Source organism: Danio rerio, chromosome 18 (genome assembly GCF_049306965.1).
Source record: "Danio rerio strain Tuebingen ecotype United States chromosome 18, GRCz12tu, whole genome shotgun sequence".
Lineage (NCBI taxonomy): Eukaryota > Metazoa > Chordata > Actinopteri > Cypriniformes > Danionidae > Danio > Danio rerio.
The window spans coordinates 4,307,501-4,328,341 of NC_133193.1; the positions used below are offsets into that span (position 1 = coordinate 4,307,501).

A 20,841-nucleotide genomic window follows, 5' to 3' on the forward strand; every position below is an offset into this window, starting at 1 on the left:
CTTGCAGCCGGACGTTGTGAATGGTGGCGATCTGCTGCGTCTCTAGACCGCTGTACAGGAACTCCAGCTTATAGGTCTCATCCAGGATCTGTCGTACACCACAATTCAATTCTTAACAATGATGCACCGGTAGACAATTATTTGGTGTGTGTGCTTAAAGGAGACCTATTATACCCCTTCTGACAAGATGTCGAATAAGTCTGTGATGTCCATCCATAGAGTGTGTATGTGAAGTTTCCTAATTTAATCCTTTAATCCTAATTGTGGCGTTTTGGTGACTGTCGCTTTAAATTTAAATGAGATTGTGCTCTTTACAAAAGAGGGCGAAGCTACAAATGACTGTGCATCAGCATAGTAACAAATTAAAAAACAAGACTAACGTACTATGCTAATGAGGGAGAGAGGGTCCCTAGTGGGCGGGGCTTTCCCCCTCTGATAACATGTACAAAGGGAGAATGTCCATCGAAGTGTTTCTGCAGACTGTTTACATCAAGTGTAATTAAAATAAAATTAAATTAACACATTTTTATCATTAAAGGTGGTTATATTCACACATATTGTTGCATAAAAGGTCCCCTTTTAAATTAATTTCTGTAGGACAAACCTGTCGAGTGGCTGTTGAAACTTTGGCGTTCTGTTTCAGACAGAGAGGAACAGCCATGGTCCATAACTTCTCCTGAAGAGCCTGGGATTGAACAAAATGGACAAAAAATGATGTATAGTCAACTTATGCTCACAATGAATGCATTTATATGACCAAAAATACAGCTTTAAATTGTGAAATGGTATTATCATGTCAAAATTACAGCAAGAAGGTCGCTGGATCGAGTCCCGGCTGGGTCAGTTGGAATTTCTATGAGGAGTTTGCATGTTCTCCCTTTGTTAGTGTGGGTTTCCTACAGTATGTGCCATAGGTGAATTGAATAAACTAAATTGGCCATAGTGTATGAGTGTATGTGTGAATGTGAGTGTGTGTATGAATGTTTCCCAGTACTGGGTTGCAGCTGGAAGGGCATCCGCTGTGTAAAACATATGCTGGATAAGTTGGTGGTTCAGTCCACTGTGGCGACCTCTGATGAATAAAGGGACTAAGCCGAAGGAAAATTAATGAATGAATATTTAGTGATTTATCATTATTATGCAAAGCTGCATTTCCAGGATCATTTCTACAGTCTTCAGTGCCACAAGGTCATTCAAAAATATGATTTTAACCATTTTTAATATTGTGGAGCTTATTAGTTTTGTTTTGGTTTTTAAAGTAATACTTTTATTTAAAAGGGCTACAATAACTTAATCTGAAATTAGTTCTGACATATGATTCACATTTCAAACAGCAGTAATATTGTGAAATACTCTTAGACGTTAAAGGGGAGTTTTTTAAGTATTTAAAAATGTAACTGAATTGATGTACTGGATTTAATGCACAGGTGTCAAAGCCAGTTCCTGGAGGGCCGCAGCTCTGCACAGTTTAGTTTCAACCCTAATTAAACAAACCTGATCAAACTAAATGAGTCCTACAGGCTTGCTTAAACCTACAGGTAAGTGTGTTGAAGCAGAGTTGGAAGTAAACATAGCAGAGCTGCGGCCCTCCAGGATCTGGCTTTGACACCTGTGATGTAATGGAACTTTTTTGTAATTTATTATCACCATAATTTAACCTTGTTATATAAACTACAGAACTATGCATGCAATTATAGTTGTGTTAATACAGGGTATCTGCAGTTTCTAAGAGTTATATTTAAGACTTTTTAAGACCTTATTAATACCACAAAAAAAAAATGTAAGACCAATTCATGGCACTAAATTTGCATAAAAAACAACAAATAATTACCATCCTTATTAATCTTCATTGTATACTGTGCTGCTGTAAACCAGAATAGGCTGGCTAAAATTGGCCAGATGAGGTTCACCTGTCATGCCAAATATCATCCAATTCCAGTCCTGGGCTGATCAGTTTGTGCATATCTGATAATGTACAGGTTGAGCAGAGGTCATAAGCTAATAAAGAGCGAAAGCCCAGTGAACTAAAAATCTTCATTACGGGGTCAGATCGATTGCATTTTTTTAGCCCTCTGAAACGCAGATTTAACAGGATATATGCAGCAATCCGAAAGATAATCAGCCTGAACCAATTAAATTGATTTAGCACGCCGCAGTTAATATTAACTCAAACCTTTTGAGGAAACCGATTGCAACAAACCATTTAACTAATTCTAATGAGTACTGTGAACTTAATCCATTTGATTAAACAAAGCAATTTGAGCATAGAAAAACCCAATAAATGAAGAGAACTCAACTTACATGGCTTTACAGTTCTCAGTTGGTTTAAGGCAAACCGAGGACATTCAAGTTTTGAGGAAACCAATTGCTGCAAACCATTTGAGTTAAAAACTAAATGGACAAATGAGTCCTGTCAACTGACTCTATTTAAGTTAAGGTAATGAGGTATTTAATTAAATCATTACCTTCAACACTTAACAGTTCAAAATTCAAATAAGTAAAACTTTAACTTTAATTTACTTTCAGTCAATTTTGGGTTAACTACACTCATTTCATTTGATAAAGTTGACTGTTGGGTTTTACAGAGTATTTATGCTTTTTTTGGAGTCAAACTAAATTTAAGACCTCGTAAAACCTGATTAAGACTTTTTAGTACCTTTTAAGGGCCTTCATTTTCTCATAATTGATTTATCAATTTTTAAAACTTTTAAAGATTTTTTTAAAGACTAATTAAGGCCTTTTTTATACTATGGAATTTAAATCTTCTTAAGGATGCATGGACACCCTGTTATAATCATAGTCATGTTATGCTATGCTATGTTATATTTAGCTTAGAACACAGTAGTAGTACTAATGCAGTATTAGATTCTGTGTAGTGTAGTATGCTTGTATTCACCTTAGTTAGCAGTAGTTGGCAGCGCAGGTATGTGGCACAGAAATCTGCAGATCCAGCCAACTCAGTCTGCAGCTCTCCCAGCCGCAGCAGATCTCTGCATAAGTAAAAAAATTCATCTTAACATATACTTTATTAAATTTGGATTCAGTACGATTTTTTAATGTTTTTGAAGGAAAGCTATTCTGCTGACCATCAATTTGAACAAAAAAACACAACAAAATATTAAATATTGCAATTTTTTTTTAAGATTTATTTTTGGCCTTTATTAGTGCATAGGACAGTATTTCAGACAGGAAGCAAAGTGGGAAAGAGAGAGGGGGTAGGAACAGGAAATGTCCTCGAGCCAGGATTTAAACTCGGGACGCCCTGAAGTGCTACTGCACCATATGTCAGTTTGCTAACCACTAGACTATTACACCGACAAATATTGCAATTTTAAAAAATACCTGATAGTAAACTCCAGCAGATCCTGAGCACCAGGTGTTTCTAGGTTTTGTAGAGCGCTGACCCGGACCAGGCTGTCCTGGAGGAAGTTCTTTGCCGACTCCAGACTGCCTGAACCCACACCAGACGCCTCCACACCTGAACTAGCCGTCTGCTTTCTGCCCGGCAGCTGACAGAGAGAGAGACAGCAAAGACATGGAAGATCATTCTAGAAATGATGAATTTATTCAATAATTGCTTCATATTGTTGTGGAATCATTGATGAAGTTAAGAACTCTTTTAATGAATAACTTGTAACATTATAAATCTTTTTTTTGATCAATTTGATGCATAATTGAAGAACAAAAAAATCTTTCTGAGGCCAGACTTATGAACATGAGAGCATATTATTCGTATATAAAAATAAAAGCTGTATGTAAGGTATGTTTCTCACCCTGAGGTGTGGTACGAGGTGGGATAAGCTGTCCCGCAAGTAGGCGTAGTGCCGAAACGTGTGATCTGAGAACAGGGCAGGCATCGTGGGGCAGGATTGGGCTGCGTTGAAGACCAGAACTAAAACAGCGATGTCTGAATAAACCCAGATAAGGAAAATTAACATATAAATATCAAAATCACATTTATTTATTTATTATTTTTATCTCATCTATATTAGATGTTTGAAATAATCTAAATAAATATTATAAACTATAAATATTCCAAAAAAAAATATTCAATGCAAATGCACTGAATGCATAAATTGTCACTTATTAAAGGTGTCTTATTATGTTTAAGATGCAAGTTCTTTCATATCGAAATACCTAATTTATCATTTATTGTGCTATAAATGTATGCAAATGCTTTTGGGTGGAAGGAAAAATAATATTTTTCAGTCTCTTTAAATGCAAATGACCTGCTTTTGATCCCCACCCCCTTCCAAAAGAAGGCGGAGTCTTTTACATAATTTACATAATGCTGATTATGTGCGTGAATGTAAACAGGTGGGGAAAAATAATCAGTATCAGTATAATAGATCTGTGCAACAGTGTGGACAACACACTACTAACACAATCTATGCAATCAACCTCCAACCCCTTGACCATTAATTATTTAATTATTATTTGAAAAAAAAAAATTAAAAGAGGACTAATAATTCTGACCTGACTATGTATATGTGATAATCTTTTTATATCTTTAAATTTAAAAGTGAACTTTGTATTTTGTACTTTCTAATCTTATACAGGGCTTTTGTTACGGTCATCTTATTTGACCGTTTTGGTCGCATATGCGTTCGAAATTTTATCTATGCGACCTCAAAATATATTTGGGTGCATTAGTGCGAGTGTATAAAATTGTTGTCATGCGACCGGTTTTTACAGCAAAATGTTCACCACATTTGCGGAATTAGGAGACATTCACACATTAAGCATCTTTGCACCTAAAACACCAAACGCAGCGCTCAGGAATGGTTTAAAATTGTTGACATGTCAACTTGCTGCAGTAAGCAAACCCCGCAATGCTTGCCCCACCTTCAAGCTCTTCTTATTGGCCCTCTGCACTACAACAGAACGCTAATGGATTGGTTAATATCAGCTGTCAATCACTCAGTTCCTATGACAGGGAGCTACAGCTGCGAAAATGTAAAGGTCTGGATACGAGAGAATGAAAACAACACTGACAGATTTAGCTTTAGAAACCACCTAAAATTACAAATAATCTGATCAGTGATCATGTAATGAACGTCAATCCAGCATTTACACTTTTCGAAGAGTGGGTAAAAGACTTCCAGTGTTTAAAGTCCGCTATGAAAAGGACTAAAGCATTCACTGTAAAGCTGGTGGGATGGAGTTTTCAGGTAACAGTGTTTGCCGCTGAATCTATACATTTTAAGCACAAGATGTTCTAACGTTATTTAATCCTTCATTTAATCGTCAAGATGCTGCCAGTCGTGCGACTGACACCGCGTTCACCATTGCTAAAAAGCATGCATTCACTGAGATGAAACTAATATTGAAGCTCATGAAAAGATTGTTACTGCTATTAAGATGACGTATGCAAATAATAAGTTTTATGCCAATATCATCTCAATATCAGACAGCACCCGTGAGAACAGCACAGTTACTATTGTTAATTCAGTTCATCTCATTCACGTCAAGCAGTGTGTGCAGGGCCGATGAGCGCATGCAGATCTTTATTTATTTGTTAGTTGTGATTAGAGTGTTAATATATAATAGAATCCGCTAATATAAAACATGTAGTAACGGTGCTCATTATTTTTGATGGGTGCGACTAAATTTTGTCTTGTGCACCTACATTTTTGAAGTTAGAAGCACCAGTGCTACTAAGAAAATTTTTTAAATTTTGAGCCCTGTTATATTATGTGATTCTGCATCAGATTTCAGTTCTGTTATGTGAACCACTTATAACAGGAAATCTGACAAAATTCCACACTTTAATTATAAACACTTAAGGTAATGCACAGGATACAGGCAGGGTCGTCCATGTCCGGCTCTGGAGTGTCGAAATATGGATGTGTGCTCAGTAGCTCTGGGACAATCGGCAGCACCAGGGTCGGGTGTCGAGCACCCAGAAACTTCAGACATCTAGGATGAAGACAGAAAAACAAATAAACCACAAACACTGAGAATGAGCCTGGATGAATGAGGATATACAGGAGGAGCCACTGAAACTGACTTCCAGACGGAGTTGCGGTCGGTGGGGTATTTGCTGAGGTTCTTCAGGAGCTCCAGGAGGGCCAGCTGGATGCATTCTTTAGTGGACACATTGGTGTAGCACAGCAGCTCGTGCAGAGCCTCGCGAATGTCCCGAGACGAGTCCTGAAATTAATTCATATCCTAATATTAGGCAGGGTATGAGGGAAATCAAGTCTAATTGTGATTTTCCTAATTAAAAATTAGCTTGCTGTCCATATATTTTAGAAAACGGGCTGGCCATGCCTGCACAACAAAAAAAGAAAGGTTTTATTTAAATATGGCTTAATATGACTTTTTATTATTTTCCAATAGGATTACTGCTATTATTACTAACTAAACAATCAAAATTATACATTATTGGAACTACCCAGCAAAAAGCTTGTCGCCTATCCAAGTTTTAGGAACAACAAATAATAACTTGACTTCTAGTCGATCATTTGGTATCAGAAGTGGCTTATATGAAAAGCAAAGGCCTCTAGATCAGTGGTTCTCAACTGGTTTGGCTATGGGACCCACATTAATGGTCATCAAGCCGCGACCCAAAACTTTAGGAACTATAATATAGTTTTAGGAATTATAATTAAATTGTATTTATTTGTTAACATTCACAAGTACTGACAGATAAATCATAAGAAAATCACCAAGACTTACAAATAAACAATATTTTATTGCTGTAATTAACGAAATATATGAAGTTAAAGAAATATTACAAAGTAAAAACGACAAAGAAAAACCATTAACTAAACTGAACTGTTAATAAAACTTTATCACTGATCCTGATGAACAGAAAAAAAACAGCAAATTAAAGCTCTTCTGCTTTTGTGTGGGCTTTCTTGGCCTTTGCTACACATTAAGCACAGTAAGATGGCAGAATGCCAGTTCTTGTTTTTAACATGAAGATGTTAGACACTTTTGTGATGCCCTCAGCTATTGGAGTCATCTTTGAAAACAGTCCACAGGTTTGTCCTTTCAAATGGGATTTTTGGTTTCTAAATGTCGTTTTAATTCAGAAGGTTTCATGCTCTCTTGTGAGAGCACCTGACTACATATAACACACTGAGGTTTTTAATTATGTTGCTATAACTAAATGACATTTCACATGTCAAAAGGTACGGTTGTCGCACGCACATTTCAAAATAAAAGTCTGATATATGCAAATTAAGTTAAAAATGAAACTTTTGTTGTTTTTTTGGCCAACATTCCGCGACCCACTGAAAATGTTCTTGCCACGACCCACTAGTTAAGGAACACTGCTCTAGATTACGCTTATTTTACCAAAATAAAATGATCAATGACAAGACTTCTGTTTATAATAATTTTATATTCTATGTAAAATACAGTCATTTATAATGATAGAGATAAAAATAATAATAATAATAATAATAATAATGACTATTATTATTAAAAGAAAATAAAATTTTCATTCATTCATTCATCTTCTGCCGCTTTTCCGGGGCCGGGTCGCGAGGGTAAAAAAAATCCTTATTAAAAATACTATATTTGATCACATCAACTACAGTACCATTGTTTAACTATAAGTTACATACAAGTTTACATTTATAACAGGATTGATTTTCGAATGTGGAGGTTGTACACTTCCCAACAAAGAGCACAAATGATGATTTAATTCATTTTAATTACTAAATTGCCTTTGGCTTTTTTGTTGCATTGATCAAACTGTTTTTGCATTAGCATGGACCAAATCATCTTGTTTTATTTATTTATTTCTGGACGAAGTACCTCGAGTACTGCGAGGACAGTATCCAGCTGGTCTTCTCTGAGGGTAATGTGAGTGGAGATCTGCCGCAACACATGGATGGACTGCAGTCGCACCTCCTCGATTTCATCATTAAACATGTCCACCAGAAAGTCCAGACACTTCTCTGCGAAGCTTCGTGATGACTGGGCTAAAGAACACAAGGCCTCGACTGCAGCGATGCGCACCTCTGTGGAAAACAACAGCAAATTAATAAGTGTCATGAAACAAACCTTCATCAACAGTGTTGTTTTCAGGGGCTTAGAAAGGGGGTGTTTTTAGCTGAGATCAGGTGGGAGGGTTGAATGCGGATTGCATAAAAAAAAAAAAAGAAAAAAAAAATTCATTTTGCACACAAACACACACGTTCAGTACCAATTATAGCCATGAGCACAAAAGGAGTTTTAGGGAAGAGATTCCCAACCTTTTCAGCCCCCAACCCCTAAAATAACAAAGCCAGTTACTCAGGACCACCATTATACTCTAAGGTATTTATAAATATACAAACATTGCATGCAATATTAGCATGTTGTTTTTTTAATGCAATTATCTGACCATTAACTACCATTTTTTTTTATCTTCTGTAGGTTATAGATGAAACATTGTAATTCTAACAGTTAAATAAAGAGTTTTCGAAATCACCAAGAGATCCCTTATTGTCCCACAACTGCCTCTTAAATAAAATAAAATTAAAATTAAAATAAAATAAAATAAAATTAAATTAAAATTAATTAAAATTAAGTAATGTACAGTGTACATTTATCAACATTCGCTAAAAATATAAATGTACCCAAATTAGCCCAAAGACTAGTTTTCATTGGTGGTCGCTTTGCCAGACGTTTAAGGCCATATCAATACAAATTAGCATAGTGCAAAAAAACAAAAGTGGTCAATCAAATTGGCTGATTTTAAAATGCCTACCATACATCTCATCCTCCAGGCCATGAACAAAAGCCCCACAGGCTCCAGAGTCGATGAGGTTTACACCAGAAGTGTCGACCTTTTCTTTGGGAGCGTCGTCGGCCCACCGGCGTCCGGATGAAAATTCTCCAGAAGCGTACAGTTCTTTGGCTCGCTCATGAGCAGTGCGTTTCCTCTGAGATTTAATGAGAAAACTATTTTAAAGCATTTCTTTAATGCGTATTTTGTGCATGTTTGTCAGTGTGTAAATACCCTGAGATCAGACATCAGCTTCTTGTCCAGAGTTTGCTCCAGAAAGTGAGGGCTGACTTGGTGCATCGAGCCCTGAGGGAAAGTAGCATGAAAAAGTCAGCGGTGAACTACTGAATAAGAAACAGGGTTCCCGCTCTAAGCCAAATATAAAACGTCCTGATATTTCCCTGACTTTCAGTGACTCATAAAAGGGTAACTGCAGGTTACAATTTAAGACAATTATGCTATTGTAAAGGCAGAAATTCAATTATGCTATTGTAAAAACCAATGCTATAGTAAGGAAGAAATGAAAACCATATTGGTAAGTATGATTAATAAATAAACTTAAAAGTTTTATTGAGATGGATTGTTGGAGATTTACATGGATGTTGTCCTGATTTACCAGGACATTGGAAAATAAGGACCCATTTTAAGGCAGTTTCTCCAGAGTTTAGTGATTCTGCAGTTGCTGAATCTAGATGTAGAGCTTGTAATTATTTAAATGAAACTGCAGATTGTTCCTCAGATTATAGTCAGCCGGGAAACATTTAAAATTCCTGCCACACCTTCTGTATGGTTTCATAATAAATAACATTATACAGAAAGTGCTCATCTGCACAGGCAAAACACGTGAAACGCTGTGATAATAACACAGTAATTAAAGTTATATTAAAATTTATTAAAATAAAGTTTTTTAGATGTTAGTTTCAGTATATCGATTAGCTAGTGTGCTACAAAACAGTGACAAAATTCCTGTTTAGAAGATATAAGGCTGATATAAATATCCAAAGCTTGCAGTTTGTCATTTCCACTTAAATTAACCAACGGTTTTATTCACATTACCTCGATACTTCAGTTTCTAATCAATCTTGACCAATCAAATGCTCTCTAGTATCTGACATGCCCCACCTCCTCCTCATGTGCTTTTCATTTGATGCGCTTGAGCTCAATCACTCTCATTGGCAGAGTTGTGATAAATAAAATAAAAAAACGCTATTGGCTGTTCTTTAAAAAAGGGGAGTGGCTACACTGTGTCCCGCTCACTCATTATGTCAAACATTGAATTAAAAAAATGCACATTTCAAAGCACTTCACGAGAAATTAAAAAATATACTCAATAAATGGGAAGTAATCCTAGATATTTTATGATTTGTACAACAAAAATATAAATTTGTCTGACTTTAAAATGTCTGGAATAGACTTTTAAAAACTTCATGATATTCCAGAAACTCCATGACCTGTGGGAATTAAGATTATAGTTATGTTATGTACTAACCAGCAGTTTTGCAGCTTGCACTCTGACCACCCACGAGCCGTCGCTGACCATGTGACAGATCTTCCCGAAGGAGTCGTCCACCAGCCGGATCTCCTCATTGGAAGACGGGATGGGAACAATACTATGAATTCACAAAGACATATCAGTGTTCGAACCTTCATTCTAGAGCTTCTTTGATCTAAATAATCAAACAATATACAGACTTTAAAAACATTTCAGAAACACAATATTATTAGGGAAATGATTCCCTTAGAATTTCTTACCTGTGTCTTTTATATGTCTACTGAGGCTTTTCATCAAGTCTGGATTCCTTACTTAGACCTTATTGATGCTTCTTTAAGCTGCATTTTGAGTTATGGTATGTCATAATTAAATTTATGTGTTTTATTTTAATATTATTTTATCTCTTTATATCTGTATGTGTATTTATGTATAAATATACATATATATATATATATATATACATATATATATATATATACATAAATACATATATATGTATAGTAGTTTTATTATGCATATATGTACATATTCTATTTATTAATTAATTAATAATAATTATTATTATTTTTTAGATTATTATTTATTATTATTATTTTTAAATTATTTATTTATTATTTATTTATTTTTTTAATATTTAGTGTTGCATTGTTATAAATGGGCATTGTCTGTTGGTGTGTTTCAATGTGTTTTGTAATTAATAGTAAAATGTTAATAAAAAGATTAAAAAAAAATAAAAAAACATTTCAGAAACATTTTAGCAATATTTCCCACCTCTCGGGATAAAGCTGGCTCAGGACCCAAACCATCTGCACTGCTGCCGAACGAACCTGCTCATAATCATCACTCAAGAGCTTACAAGCCTGATCATAAGACAAGACATTCATAAATTAGAGATCAGACATGAGCTTAGTAATCCCACGAATAGAGCAATTCAAAATAAAAGCATGCATAACTGTTCAAAAGTCTGGAGTCAGCAAAACTGCATTAAACTGAAGCAACAGTAAAACTAAATATGTATGATATATTGTGTTTAATTAAACTATATTCATTAAATCATTCATAAAAACGTATAATGGTTTCCACAAAATAAAATGAGGCATCACAACTAATTGATAATTAATCAGCTAAACAGTATATTAGAATGATTATTGAAAGACCATGTGATGCTGAAGACTGGAGTGATGACACATTTGGACACCAAGTTTTTGATCAGTAGCGTAATGTAAGTGTATTTTGTCTTGACCTGGTTATAAATAGTCTGCTGAATTTTCATCCCTCTTTCATGTAGCTGCAGCTGATGGGAGAAAGAAATCCACTCAGTTAAAGTTAAAATAACAGTCCATAAATGCAGTTTTAATACAGAAATTGGTCCCACTTTGTATTAAGTGGTCTTAACTATTATGTACTTGCATTACAAATTAAATACAACGTACTTACTGTGTTCATAATGTATTGCAGAACAGTTCTGGTGGTCTTGGGGTGGGATATGGGTAAGGTTATGGACAGGTTTGTTGGTATGGGGAGGTTTAAGGGTGGGTTGACGTGTAAGGGATGTTCAACAGTGTATTTACACAATAAGTACAATGTAAGAACTGATTCATTTCAGCGCAAGTACATATTAGCTAAGGCCACTTAATATAAAAAAGGACCCAAAGCTTTTCTCCATAATATAGTTGATACTGTGGGGCATAATTTACTGATTGGGAAGAGGGAAGTTTTAGAGATTGGCCTCTCAGATATAAACTTCATCGGGGCCAATCCTGTCCATGTCTGCCAGACCAATGCACACAATTTGACCCACAATAACTGTCACCCCGCACATGACAATGACATGTTCGACTTAAAAGATTGCCAATCTTCAAGGCTTTGGTGCATAGTTTTAAGCTTGATTTCATTTTACAGAAGACAGATGTCAGATTGTAGCTGAAGTGAAAAAGTTTGAGGAAAAAAAAAACATTAGGTGCAATTGTTTATGTAAAAAACATAAAACAATAAAAGTATGTTTTATTATTTTGCACAAAAAATATATATATTTTTACAAAACCTCTTTTAGACTAAAATTTAAAAAAAAAAGGCTAAATATCTGAATAAATTATATTCCAAATTTAAAGTTGATATCTCAAAAAAAAAATTATTTGGCTGCAGTACCAGACATGACCACTAGATAACATCCAGCTTCCGTTGATGACCATAGAAGAGCGCCCCCTTTGTTTTGAGTAATGTGAACTGTACTTTTTCATACTTTTAACAATTTTTGTAATGTAGTATGGGACGTTTGGTGGCATTTGATTTGAATTTAGCCTCTAAAAACCATTAAAATCTTTCTACATGTTGATTGCTTTAGCTAAGTAATGCTTTACTACTCTGATGAATATCCTTGTTGCAAATTAATTAGTAACTGTTGCTCAGTAAGATCTATCAAAAAAAAAAAAACATCACCAGTTATGGAAAATAGAAGTTTGAAGCTTTTAAATTATATATAGTTTGTCATAATAGCTATTAGGTTTAGATTACAATATTATAGTTTAAAAACGTAACCATAAATGGTCCCACATGTTGAGTTTGATCCCTTGAATGTTGAGGGATTAAAGCAGTGCAAGAGGATGACATTGCAAAAATAACAAGCTAAAATTTTGTTTAAGGTATAAAAACATAGGAAACTATTTATTTTGCTTTCTCTCTGGCATTCTAAATCATAGAGCAGCTATATAGCTCTTCTAGTACCATGGCTTTGATGGCGGCGGTGCGAACACGAGGGTCCTGATCCTGAAAATAGTCGCTGATCAGACTCAGGACATCCCGTACAGCAGATGTTTGTGCTCCGGCTCCAGCTCCAGTGTCAGTCTCTTTACTGAGAGGCTTATCAACCGTCCCTAGACAGCCCAGCAGCTGGAGACACTTATTCCTCACCCCGAAATAAGTGCTCGACAGATGCTGAGGAACACAAACACTGAATGTAAGAAACATATTTCTAACTTTTAGCCTGTTTTAACATTGTAATAGCATGAATTAGCACGCTGCCCTCATGTTTCTAATATGATTTAGCATTGTGTTGCTTGCTAGCATAACATTTATAACATGTTTTAACATGGCTTACAGGTTTTAAGATGTTGCAAGTACTAATTATGACAGTGTATGTTTTAACATAATGAACTAACCCATTTTAATGTAAACATGCTGCTGCTGTGTTTTCCTGTTAACATTGCTTAAATGTTTTAACAATGTTAACAAAATGTTGGCATGACTGAGCATTTTTACTAACACGTTTTAATACTCAGTCAGTGTTAATAATTTTTGCGAACATGTTTCAAACATGCTTAACACATTGCAAGCATGAATGAACATGTTGCTAACATGTTTTAGCACAATTTTAAATGTTGTTAGCGCATATTAACATACTGCTGTTATGTTTGTAGCATGTTTTAACAGGTGGCTAATGCTTTAAATGTGTTGCTAACACAAACTCACTGATTTAAAATGTTAACATGATTTTAACACGCTATGCTATTATGTATTTAACTTTGATAACACATTGTATGGATAACAAAATTAAAATATTTTATAACATATTTCTGACATGTTTTTCTTACATTTTGCTAATTATATTTTAACAATGCATATGTAGATGGTTATATGCACTCACTGGCCACTTTATTTGGTACACCTGTCCAACTGCTCGTTAACGCACATTTCTAATCAGACAATCACATGGCAGCAACTCAATGCATTTAGGCATGTAGACATGGTCAAGACGATCTGCTGGAGTTTAAAATGAGCATCAGAATGGGGAAGAAAGGTGATTTAAGTGACTTTGAATGTGGCATGTTTGTTGTTGCCAGATAAGCTGCTCTAAGTATTTCAGAAACTGCTGATCTACTGGGATTTTCACGCACAACTATCTCTAGGGTTTACAGAGAATGGCCCAAAAGAGAGAAAATATCCAGTGAGCGGCAGTTTTGTGGGCGCAAATGCCTTGTTGATGGCAGAGGTCAGAGGACTGGCTGGAGCTGATAGAATGTCAACAGTAACTCAAATTCGCATCATGGATGTACAGCCGACAAATCTGCAGCAACAGGTGCTTGGACCAAAATCTCTGAGTAATATTTCCAGTGCCTTTGTTAAATCTATGCCATGAAGGATTAAGGCAGTTCTGAAGGTAAAAGGGATCCAACCCAGTACTAGTAAGTGTGCCTAATAAAGTGGCCGGTAAGTGTATATGGAAATATACAAATTCGGAAAAATTTCCAAAACACAAATAGAAAGCACTCAGAAAAAGAAGCTTAAATCGTAGAACAACTTTATAAATCCTGATTCTGTTTCATAGCAATATGAATAAAAATATTTAAAATGTTAAAGGTGTAGTTCAGCTCAAAATTTACTCAACCTTTTCTAGTTTAAAACGTAATAATCTATTTCTTACGCTAAACACAAAAGCGATATTTTGAACCATGCAAAAACCTGTAACCACTGACTTCCTTAGTATTTTATTTTCCATCTATGGAAGTCAATGGTTACAGGTTTTCAGTTTTTTCAAAACATCTTATTTAGTTTTAAACAGAATAAAGAAACTCGGAAAGGATTGAAACCCCTTGAGGAAGAGTCAATTTAAATTTTTGCGTGAACTATCCTTTTTAAAAAATCAGTATCAGCATTTGCATTTTGCAGTATATTAAGAATAAAAATCCTCTTAGTTATCGCATTCACCTTGCACGCTACATCTATGAGCCTCTGAATGACAGCAGTCTTGTCTGGGAGTTGAGTACCGATGATCAGCAAAGTGTCCAGAAGCTGCGCCAGAACCTGATGAGACTCTAAAACAGCACAAAAAAAAACTTTTTCACATATAATTAATGTTAACTAATCTATGCTTACTAGAGAAGCATAGTCTACATGCTTACATTATATTCAGGATTCAATATAAGATAAATGTATGAGACAAAAATTTACATGATTTTTGTTTTTAGCAACACATATATATTATTTTCCTGCGGCTTTAAACTAAATATGAAAGGATTTTACACTTACTTTCAGTGTTCAGTGTGTTAATAGCATCATCCACTATGCAGTCTGAAGCAAAGCCTTGTGTTTTGGATAATAAACCCAGTAAAGATGCGATCTTGAGCCTCACCGAGTTATCAGACTCCTGTAGACCACATTAAAACAGAACTATAATGTACTTGCCTTTAATACTGCAGATAAATTCAAAAGTTTTGTATAAATCAATTCAGAGAAGCAAAACCATTAAATTTTTTTGTTATATACAAATATTGTGCAAAATAATTATGCATTTTAACAATCAAACAAATATTATGTGTGTATGTGTATATATACAGTGTGTCCCACTGGGCATGGGACAATAACGGTGTTCAAGGTATACCACGGCTTGGAAAAGTCAAGGTTTTAAAACCGCCAAAATGTTCTGCTATACCTTTCCTAAGGTATGAGTGAGATTTTTTTATTTACATTTTTTTTGTTTTTTAGGACAGCAGTATCTTTAGCAGTAAAGATCACCAAATGTGCCGTTTTAAATTGTAAAAAAAAGGCTGTATTTTTTAAACAAATGAAGACAGCAGAAATCAATAATTCATTTGAATTCCTAAGCCTGACATGTTTACTGCTCCAAAATATTTTAAATGTTTCCTAAATTAAAATACATTGTGTACTAAGGGGAAAAGGTTTGTTTTTTACCCAGACATTTAAAAAATATATATTTTAGAGCAATAATCTCAATACCGTGAAACCGTGATATTTATATCCAAGGTTATCATACCATCAGAATCTTATACCGACCCATGTCTACTTGCCACAGGTTTGTAATATACTTGAGGTGGTAGCCAGATTAAAACACATGCTTTACCCCAGGCACATAAGTTCAGGTTGCTTTATTGGCATGACATTAATTGCCAAAGCATTCATCAAATTAATAACATATACAGCAAATGAGAATAAATGACAGAATAAAAAATTTAAATAGACAAATTCTCTAAAATGGATCATTATTAATAATTAATTAATAACTAGAATAAAAAGTGTAGAGTAAGTACATCGTAATCTAAGTGTATTTAAAAAAGACAAATGTTGATCGAGCATTTCTGCTAAAATATTCAATTTTTTTTTTATATTTTGCAGCCAGTTTACATGTTATTTTGTCCTCTCTGAGTATGTAGTTTTAGATTAAAGAATCTATTATTTACTTTTTTCTCAGTCTGGCGACTGTGCTCACTGTCAGCTGTAAATCCAAGCAGAAAGTAGTCTTTAATAAAAGAGTAATGCAAAAACGCAACAACTTTAGAAAGCAAAAGAGACATTTTAGAAGATTTAGAAGAAAAAAACAGCCAGAGTGGCCGGACACATTTTTAAGCCTTAAAAAGGCGCATCGATGTGGGTCTGTGCAGAGCGTTGTTGACAGTTATATCCAAAAAATAAATCAAATATACTTAGCTGACCGTTAATATACCTGGGCGGCCCGCCAAAGTAAAGTCTATGGCTGCGTCCGAAACCGCCTACTACTCAGTAGGTACTGCATCTGAATTTAAACGTACTACTCAGCCGTTAGAAAAGTACGTTCTATACAGTATGAATGTAAAAAGTATGAATGGAATTCGGACGTACTACATCCACAATTTTGTCATAGTCACGTGACCTACCTGCATCAGTTGCATCGCTTTACTCTCATTCATGAATTCTCTTGCGGGGCATCATGGGATAGCGCAGCATGCATGGGATGCGCACTCCAGAATCTCGTCGGAAGTAGCAAGTCATCCGGGTACTTTTTGCATACAGATTTTCGAATTCTATGAATTCGGACGTACTACTCGGCTCGCATACTGATTTTAGCGTACTATATAGTATGAAAGTATGCTGTTTCGGACGCAGCATTTGTGTAAGAAGCACTGGTATATACATATATAGCTACTCAGATATTTTCTATAATAATTCAAATCTTCAAATAAAAAGGTTACATTTGTCAATTGCATATCTTACAATTACTTAAAAAAAATATATATATATATATTATATTTTACATTATATTTTATGCATATCATTATCCTATATATATATATATATATATAGGATAATGATATGCATAAAATATAATGTAATTTCCTCCAAACATTTCATGCTTTGTTACATACGATGATTAACTTTCTTATTTAGGTATAAAAATTTGTAATAAACCACCCAGTTTGACTCAAACTCAAAGAACTACATTTCATTTCTATTGCCTATGCATTGAAAAGTTATATAAATTGTAAGTAGCATTGAGTGAAGTAGTTGGAAAAGTAATTAAAATAGAATTTTTATGACATAACTAGTAATAAATTGCTTTTTTGAAGTAACTTTTTAATTAAGTCTACACTATGATTTTTAAAACTTTTAACAGCTACATCTCATGCTACAAATATATAATAAATTGAATAACATACTGAAATATAACAAATATATTTAAAAAAAAAAAGCATAACAGGGTCACTGTAATGTTAATATCGAGGAAGATAAATTTGCATGTTTGAGTGTTTTTGATTCTAATACCTTATAATAGTGCTCGAGCAGTATGCGCACCACTCCCTCCACGCTCTCAGCCTCCACAGGTTTGCGTGCAAAACTCAGCAGGTACTGCAGGGCGTCTGTGGGGTTGGTGGCTTTACACAGGTCAATGTGAAGAGCTGCAGATTTACTGGGTTTGGTCAGCCGAAGCTTCTTTGAAGGAACCTCCTCAAGAGTCACCTGCTGAAAAACAGAACATCACAGGATTTTTAATTAACAAAAGGAAATAATGAGTAATCTTAGGAGAACACAATGCATATATATATCCTCTCTAAATGTAAATTAGATCAATAATAGCATTACTTTAGAGTTTGAAAATTCAATTCATCTTTATTTCTATACTGCTTTTACAATATACATTGTGTCAAAGAAGCTTAAGTTCTAGTAAATTCGTAAAGTTCAGTTCAATTCAAGTCATCTTTATTTCTATAGCACTTTTACAATGTTTAATTTTCACTGCTGAAAGTCCAAACACTTATAAGCAAATCTATCCATGCGCAGCTCCACAAATCCCAAACCAAGCAAGCCCGTGGCGACAGTGGCGAGGACTGATACACCGTTGTGCTGATGTCCACTGCATCGAATTTAGGTTGCACAGAAATTAATAAATAATGCTTGAATGATAAAGCTTGAATGACTCTGCTTCCAAACACAACAATATAAAAATACATATATAAATAAAACATAAAGATATTGCTGTTGCCTTATTGTTTTTGGGTTTAACTTTTAAAGAAAACTTTTTATAAAGAAAGAATCTACAATCAAAATACATTTACTTGTAAAAGACAAGTACATTAGAAGTCTTGTTTTATGTTTAAATTAATAAAAAACAAAGAGAGACTGTGATTAAAACAAACTAAACTAAATCTTAAATTAAATTTTAATATTATTTTTTTGTCCTGTTTCTAGTTCAAATATTTACAAATACTTAAATCTAGAAGCATTTTCTAGACAAGCAAAAAATACTGCCATGTTTTTAGAAATAATGAGTCAAAATTTAGTGAGGGTTATTTTAAAACAATCAAAATAATCTAGTTTTTTCCTTTTGACATAAGATTATTTTGCTTTTGCTTTTTTTTTAAGAAAAACTCACTTAATTTTGACTCAATATTTCTTGAAAACAGACATTGTGATTTGGTTGTCTTAGAAAAATTGTAGATATTTGGACAAGAAACAAGCAAAAAAATAAATAAATTTTTGCAGTGTTTTGCTTCTTGTGGTAAACATAAACGTGTATCATTATTTCAATAAAAACACTTTTTCTCAAAAAACAAGACTAGTTATTTAAGTTAATCAACTGCACATTTATTTGAAGATGTTTTTATATGTCAGTTGTAAAACAAAATATTTAGGAAATTGGTTTTGAAGTGCAAGCAAAAAAATATATATATATTTCCCCTGACTGTGCTCTAAATCGCCTTTTTAGGACCAGCACAATCCCTAACAGAGATGCCAAAAGTAGGACTGGCAGGCCAAAGTTGGCCCATTGTAACCTTTGATTTGGCCCACCATCAAACCAAAGAAGAAAGTGAGACTGATGGAGAGGGTTAGGTCGAGTGCCTTTAACACAATTTTTAATTTGATGTAAACGTTTTATTGCTGAGCTACAATTTTTTTTATTTAAATGTTGTATATTAATCTGATATATATATATATATATATATATATATATATATATATATATATATATATATATATATATATATACTGTCAATAAACAGATTGAGTACTATGCAGAAGACATTAGTGAGCAAATCAATGCAACAACTGGTGTAATTTTATTAGAAATTAAGATTATTTTGTTTTTACTGTAATACGTTTATTACAAAATAAAATAAAAGCAAGTAAAAAAATAAAATAAAGTATTAGTAAATATAAAGCAATGTTTTCTAGTCATTGTTAAACATTATTTAATAAATTAGGAAATTAGCCATGGAAACTATATTTGCCTTTGGTCCACAAGCCTCAATCAAGTTTGGTTTTTGGCCTTTGTAAGAAAAAGTTTGGGCACCGCTGCACTAAAAGAACAATAACAACGTGATAAGTTCTGTAATATTCTAAATATGCCTTAATAAGAACAAATACGAAAATATTTGCGTTAATAAAGACCTAGAATTACAAGTATTGTGCTAAAAGCTTTTTAATACTTTAACCCATAAAGAACAGTTTCTGGAAATGAGAAGTCATTCATTCATTCTCTTTCTGCTTGGTCCCTTTATTCATTAGAGGTCGTCACAGCGGAATGAACCGCCAACTTATCGAGCATGTGTTTTACACAGCAAATGCCCTTCCAGCTGCAACCCATCACTGGGAAGTCATTAAAATAAATGAAAATTAAAGTGACAAGGAAATGTAACATTAAGTGCAAACTTCGAATAAAATAAACACAAATGTAAGTGCTTTTACACAAACAAATCCTCTATCACCAGACTAAAACACACTTTGAATGAAACCATTTAACATTAATGGATTAAATAGTTAACGACACAATAATAACGGTTAACGTACATCAACAATCACACTCAAGCTAGCCAAGGGCCAAGGGCTAGCTGTTTCACATTCATTCCAATAAACTACAATTATATTAACGTAACCAGAAAAAAATATAATACGACATTATAAATCAGTATATGTCATGTTTATAAGTTCACCTGAGAAACTTTAGAGAATTCTTCATAAACTCGTTTCTTCAGATGAGCTGCCATCGCTGTGTTTATCCTTCAACACGGCTGCGCTTCTGCTCTTCTTCGCGCATGCGCGGTTTGTCGGCCGCAGAGTTTTGCAGGAGTACAGCGACACTACATGGACGGAAGAGTTCAGAAAATACAATAGCACAGTTTTAAAAGCTTTTAAAGGCGCCATATTATCAAAATCATTGGCTAGTTAAATAATAAGACTTGAGTACATGGAAATAGCATACGGTAAACCATTGTTTACTCCTTGTCACGCAAATGAGTGTGGAATCCACATCAAAATTAGGCCAATAGGAACAAAATAGACTTTTACATTGCACAGATATTTAAATATTGTTGTGAGAAGTATAATATTTAAGCGCAAACTTTTTCTTATGAAGGGC

General features: G+C 34.2%; 1 protein-coding gene across 6 annotated transcripts in view; it reads right to left on the bottom strand.

Annotated features, from left to right (window-relative positions):
* ints4 (integrator complex subunit 4) overlaps positions 1 to 20,511 on the bottom strand; it is a 32,950-nt gene extending 12,439 nt beyond the window's left edge. For 3 of the 6 annotated variants that reach the window (XR_012394165.1, XR_012394164.1, XM_017351982.4), the window contains exons 1-18: positions 20,417 to 20,511; positions 17,751 to 17,945; positions 15,243 to 15,360; positions 14,922 to 15,028; positions 12,942 to 13,151; positions 11,461 to 11,511; positions 10,989 to 11,077; positions 10,215 to 10,335; positions 8,960 to 9,031; positions 8,708 to 8,882; positions 7,771 to 7,976; positions 6,011 to 6,153; positions 5,804 to 5,919; positions 3,774 to 3,907; positions 3,343 to 3,509; positions 2,897 to 2,990; positions 605 to 685; positions 1 to 88 (exon numbers count right to left, since the gene is read on the bottom strand). The exon at positions 1 to 88 is cut by the window's left edge and continues 43 nt beyond it. Coding sequence is in view for 2 of the 6 variants with exons in the window: in XM_017351982.4 (XP_017207471.1) it covers positions 1 to 88; positions 605 to 685; positions 2,897 to 2,990; positions 3,343 to 3,509; positions 3,774 to 3,907; positions 5,804 to 5,919; positions 6,011 to 6,153; positions 7,771 to 7,976; positions 8,708 to 8,882; positions 8,960 to 9,031; positions 10,215 to 10,335; positions 10,989 to 11,077; positions 11,461 to 11,511; positions 12,942 to 13,151; positions 14,922 to 15,028; positions 15,243 to 15,360; positions 17,751 to 17,945; positions 20,417 to 20,470 (2,221 nt within the window). In the remaining 4 variants the exon portion in view is untranslated. Of the gene's footprint in view, positions 89 to 604; positions 686 to 2,896; positions 2,991 to 3,342; positions 3,510 to 3,773; positions 3,908 to 5,803; positions 5,920 to 6,010; positions 6,154 to 7,770; positions 7,977 to 8,707; positions 8,883 to 8,959; positions 9,032 to 10,214; positions 10,336 to 10,988; positions 11,078 to 11,460; positions 11,512 to 12,941; positions 13,152 to 14,921; positions 15,029 to 15,242; positions 15,361 to 17,750; positions 17,949 to 20,416 lie in introns of all 6 variants that reach the window. The other 3 variants (XR_012394163.1, XR_012394162.1, XM_009293374.5) reach the window with 1 other exon arrangement.
* Positions 20,512 to 20,841: the final 330 nt, after the last annotated feature.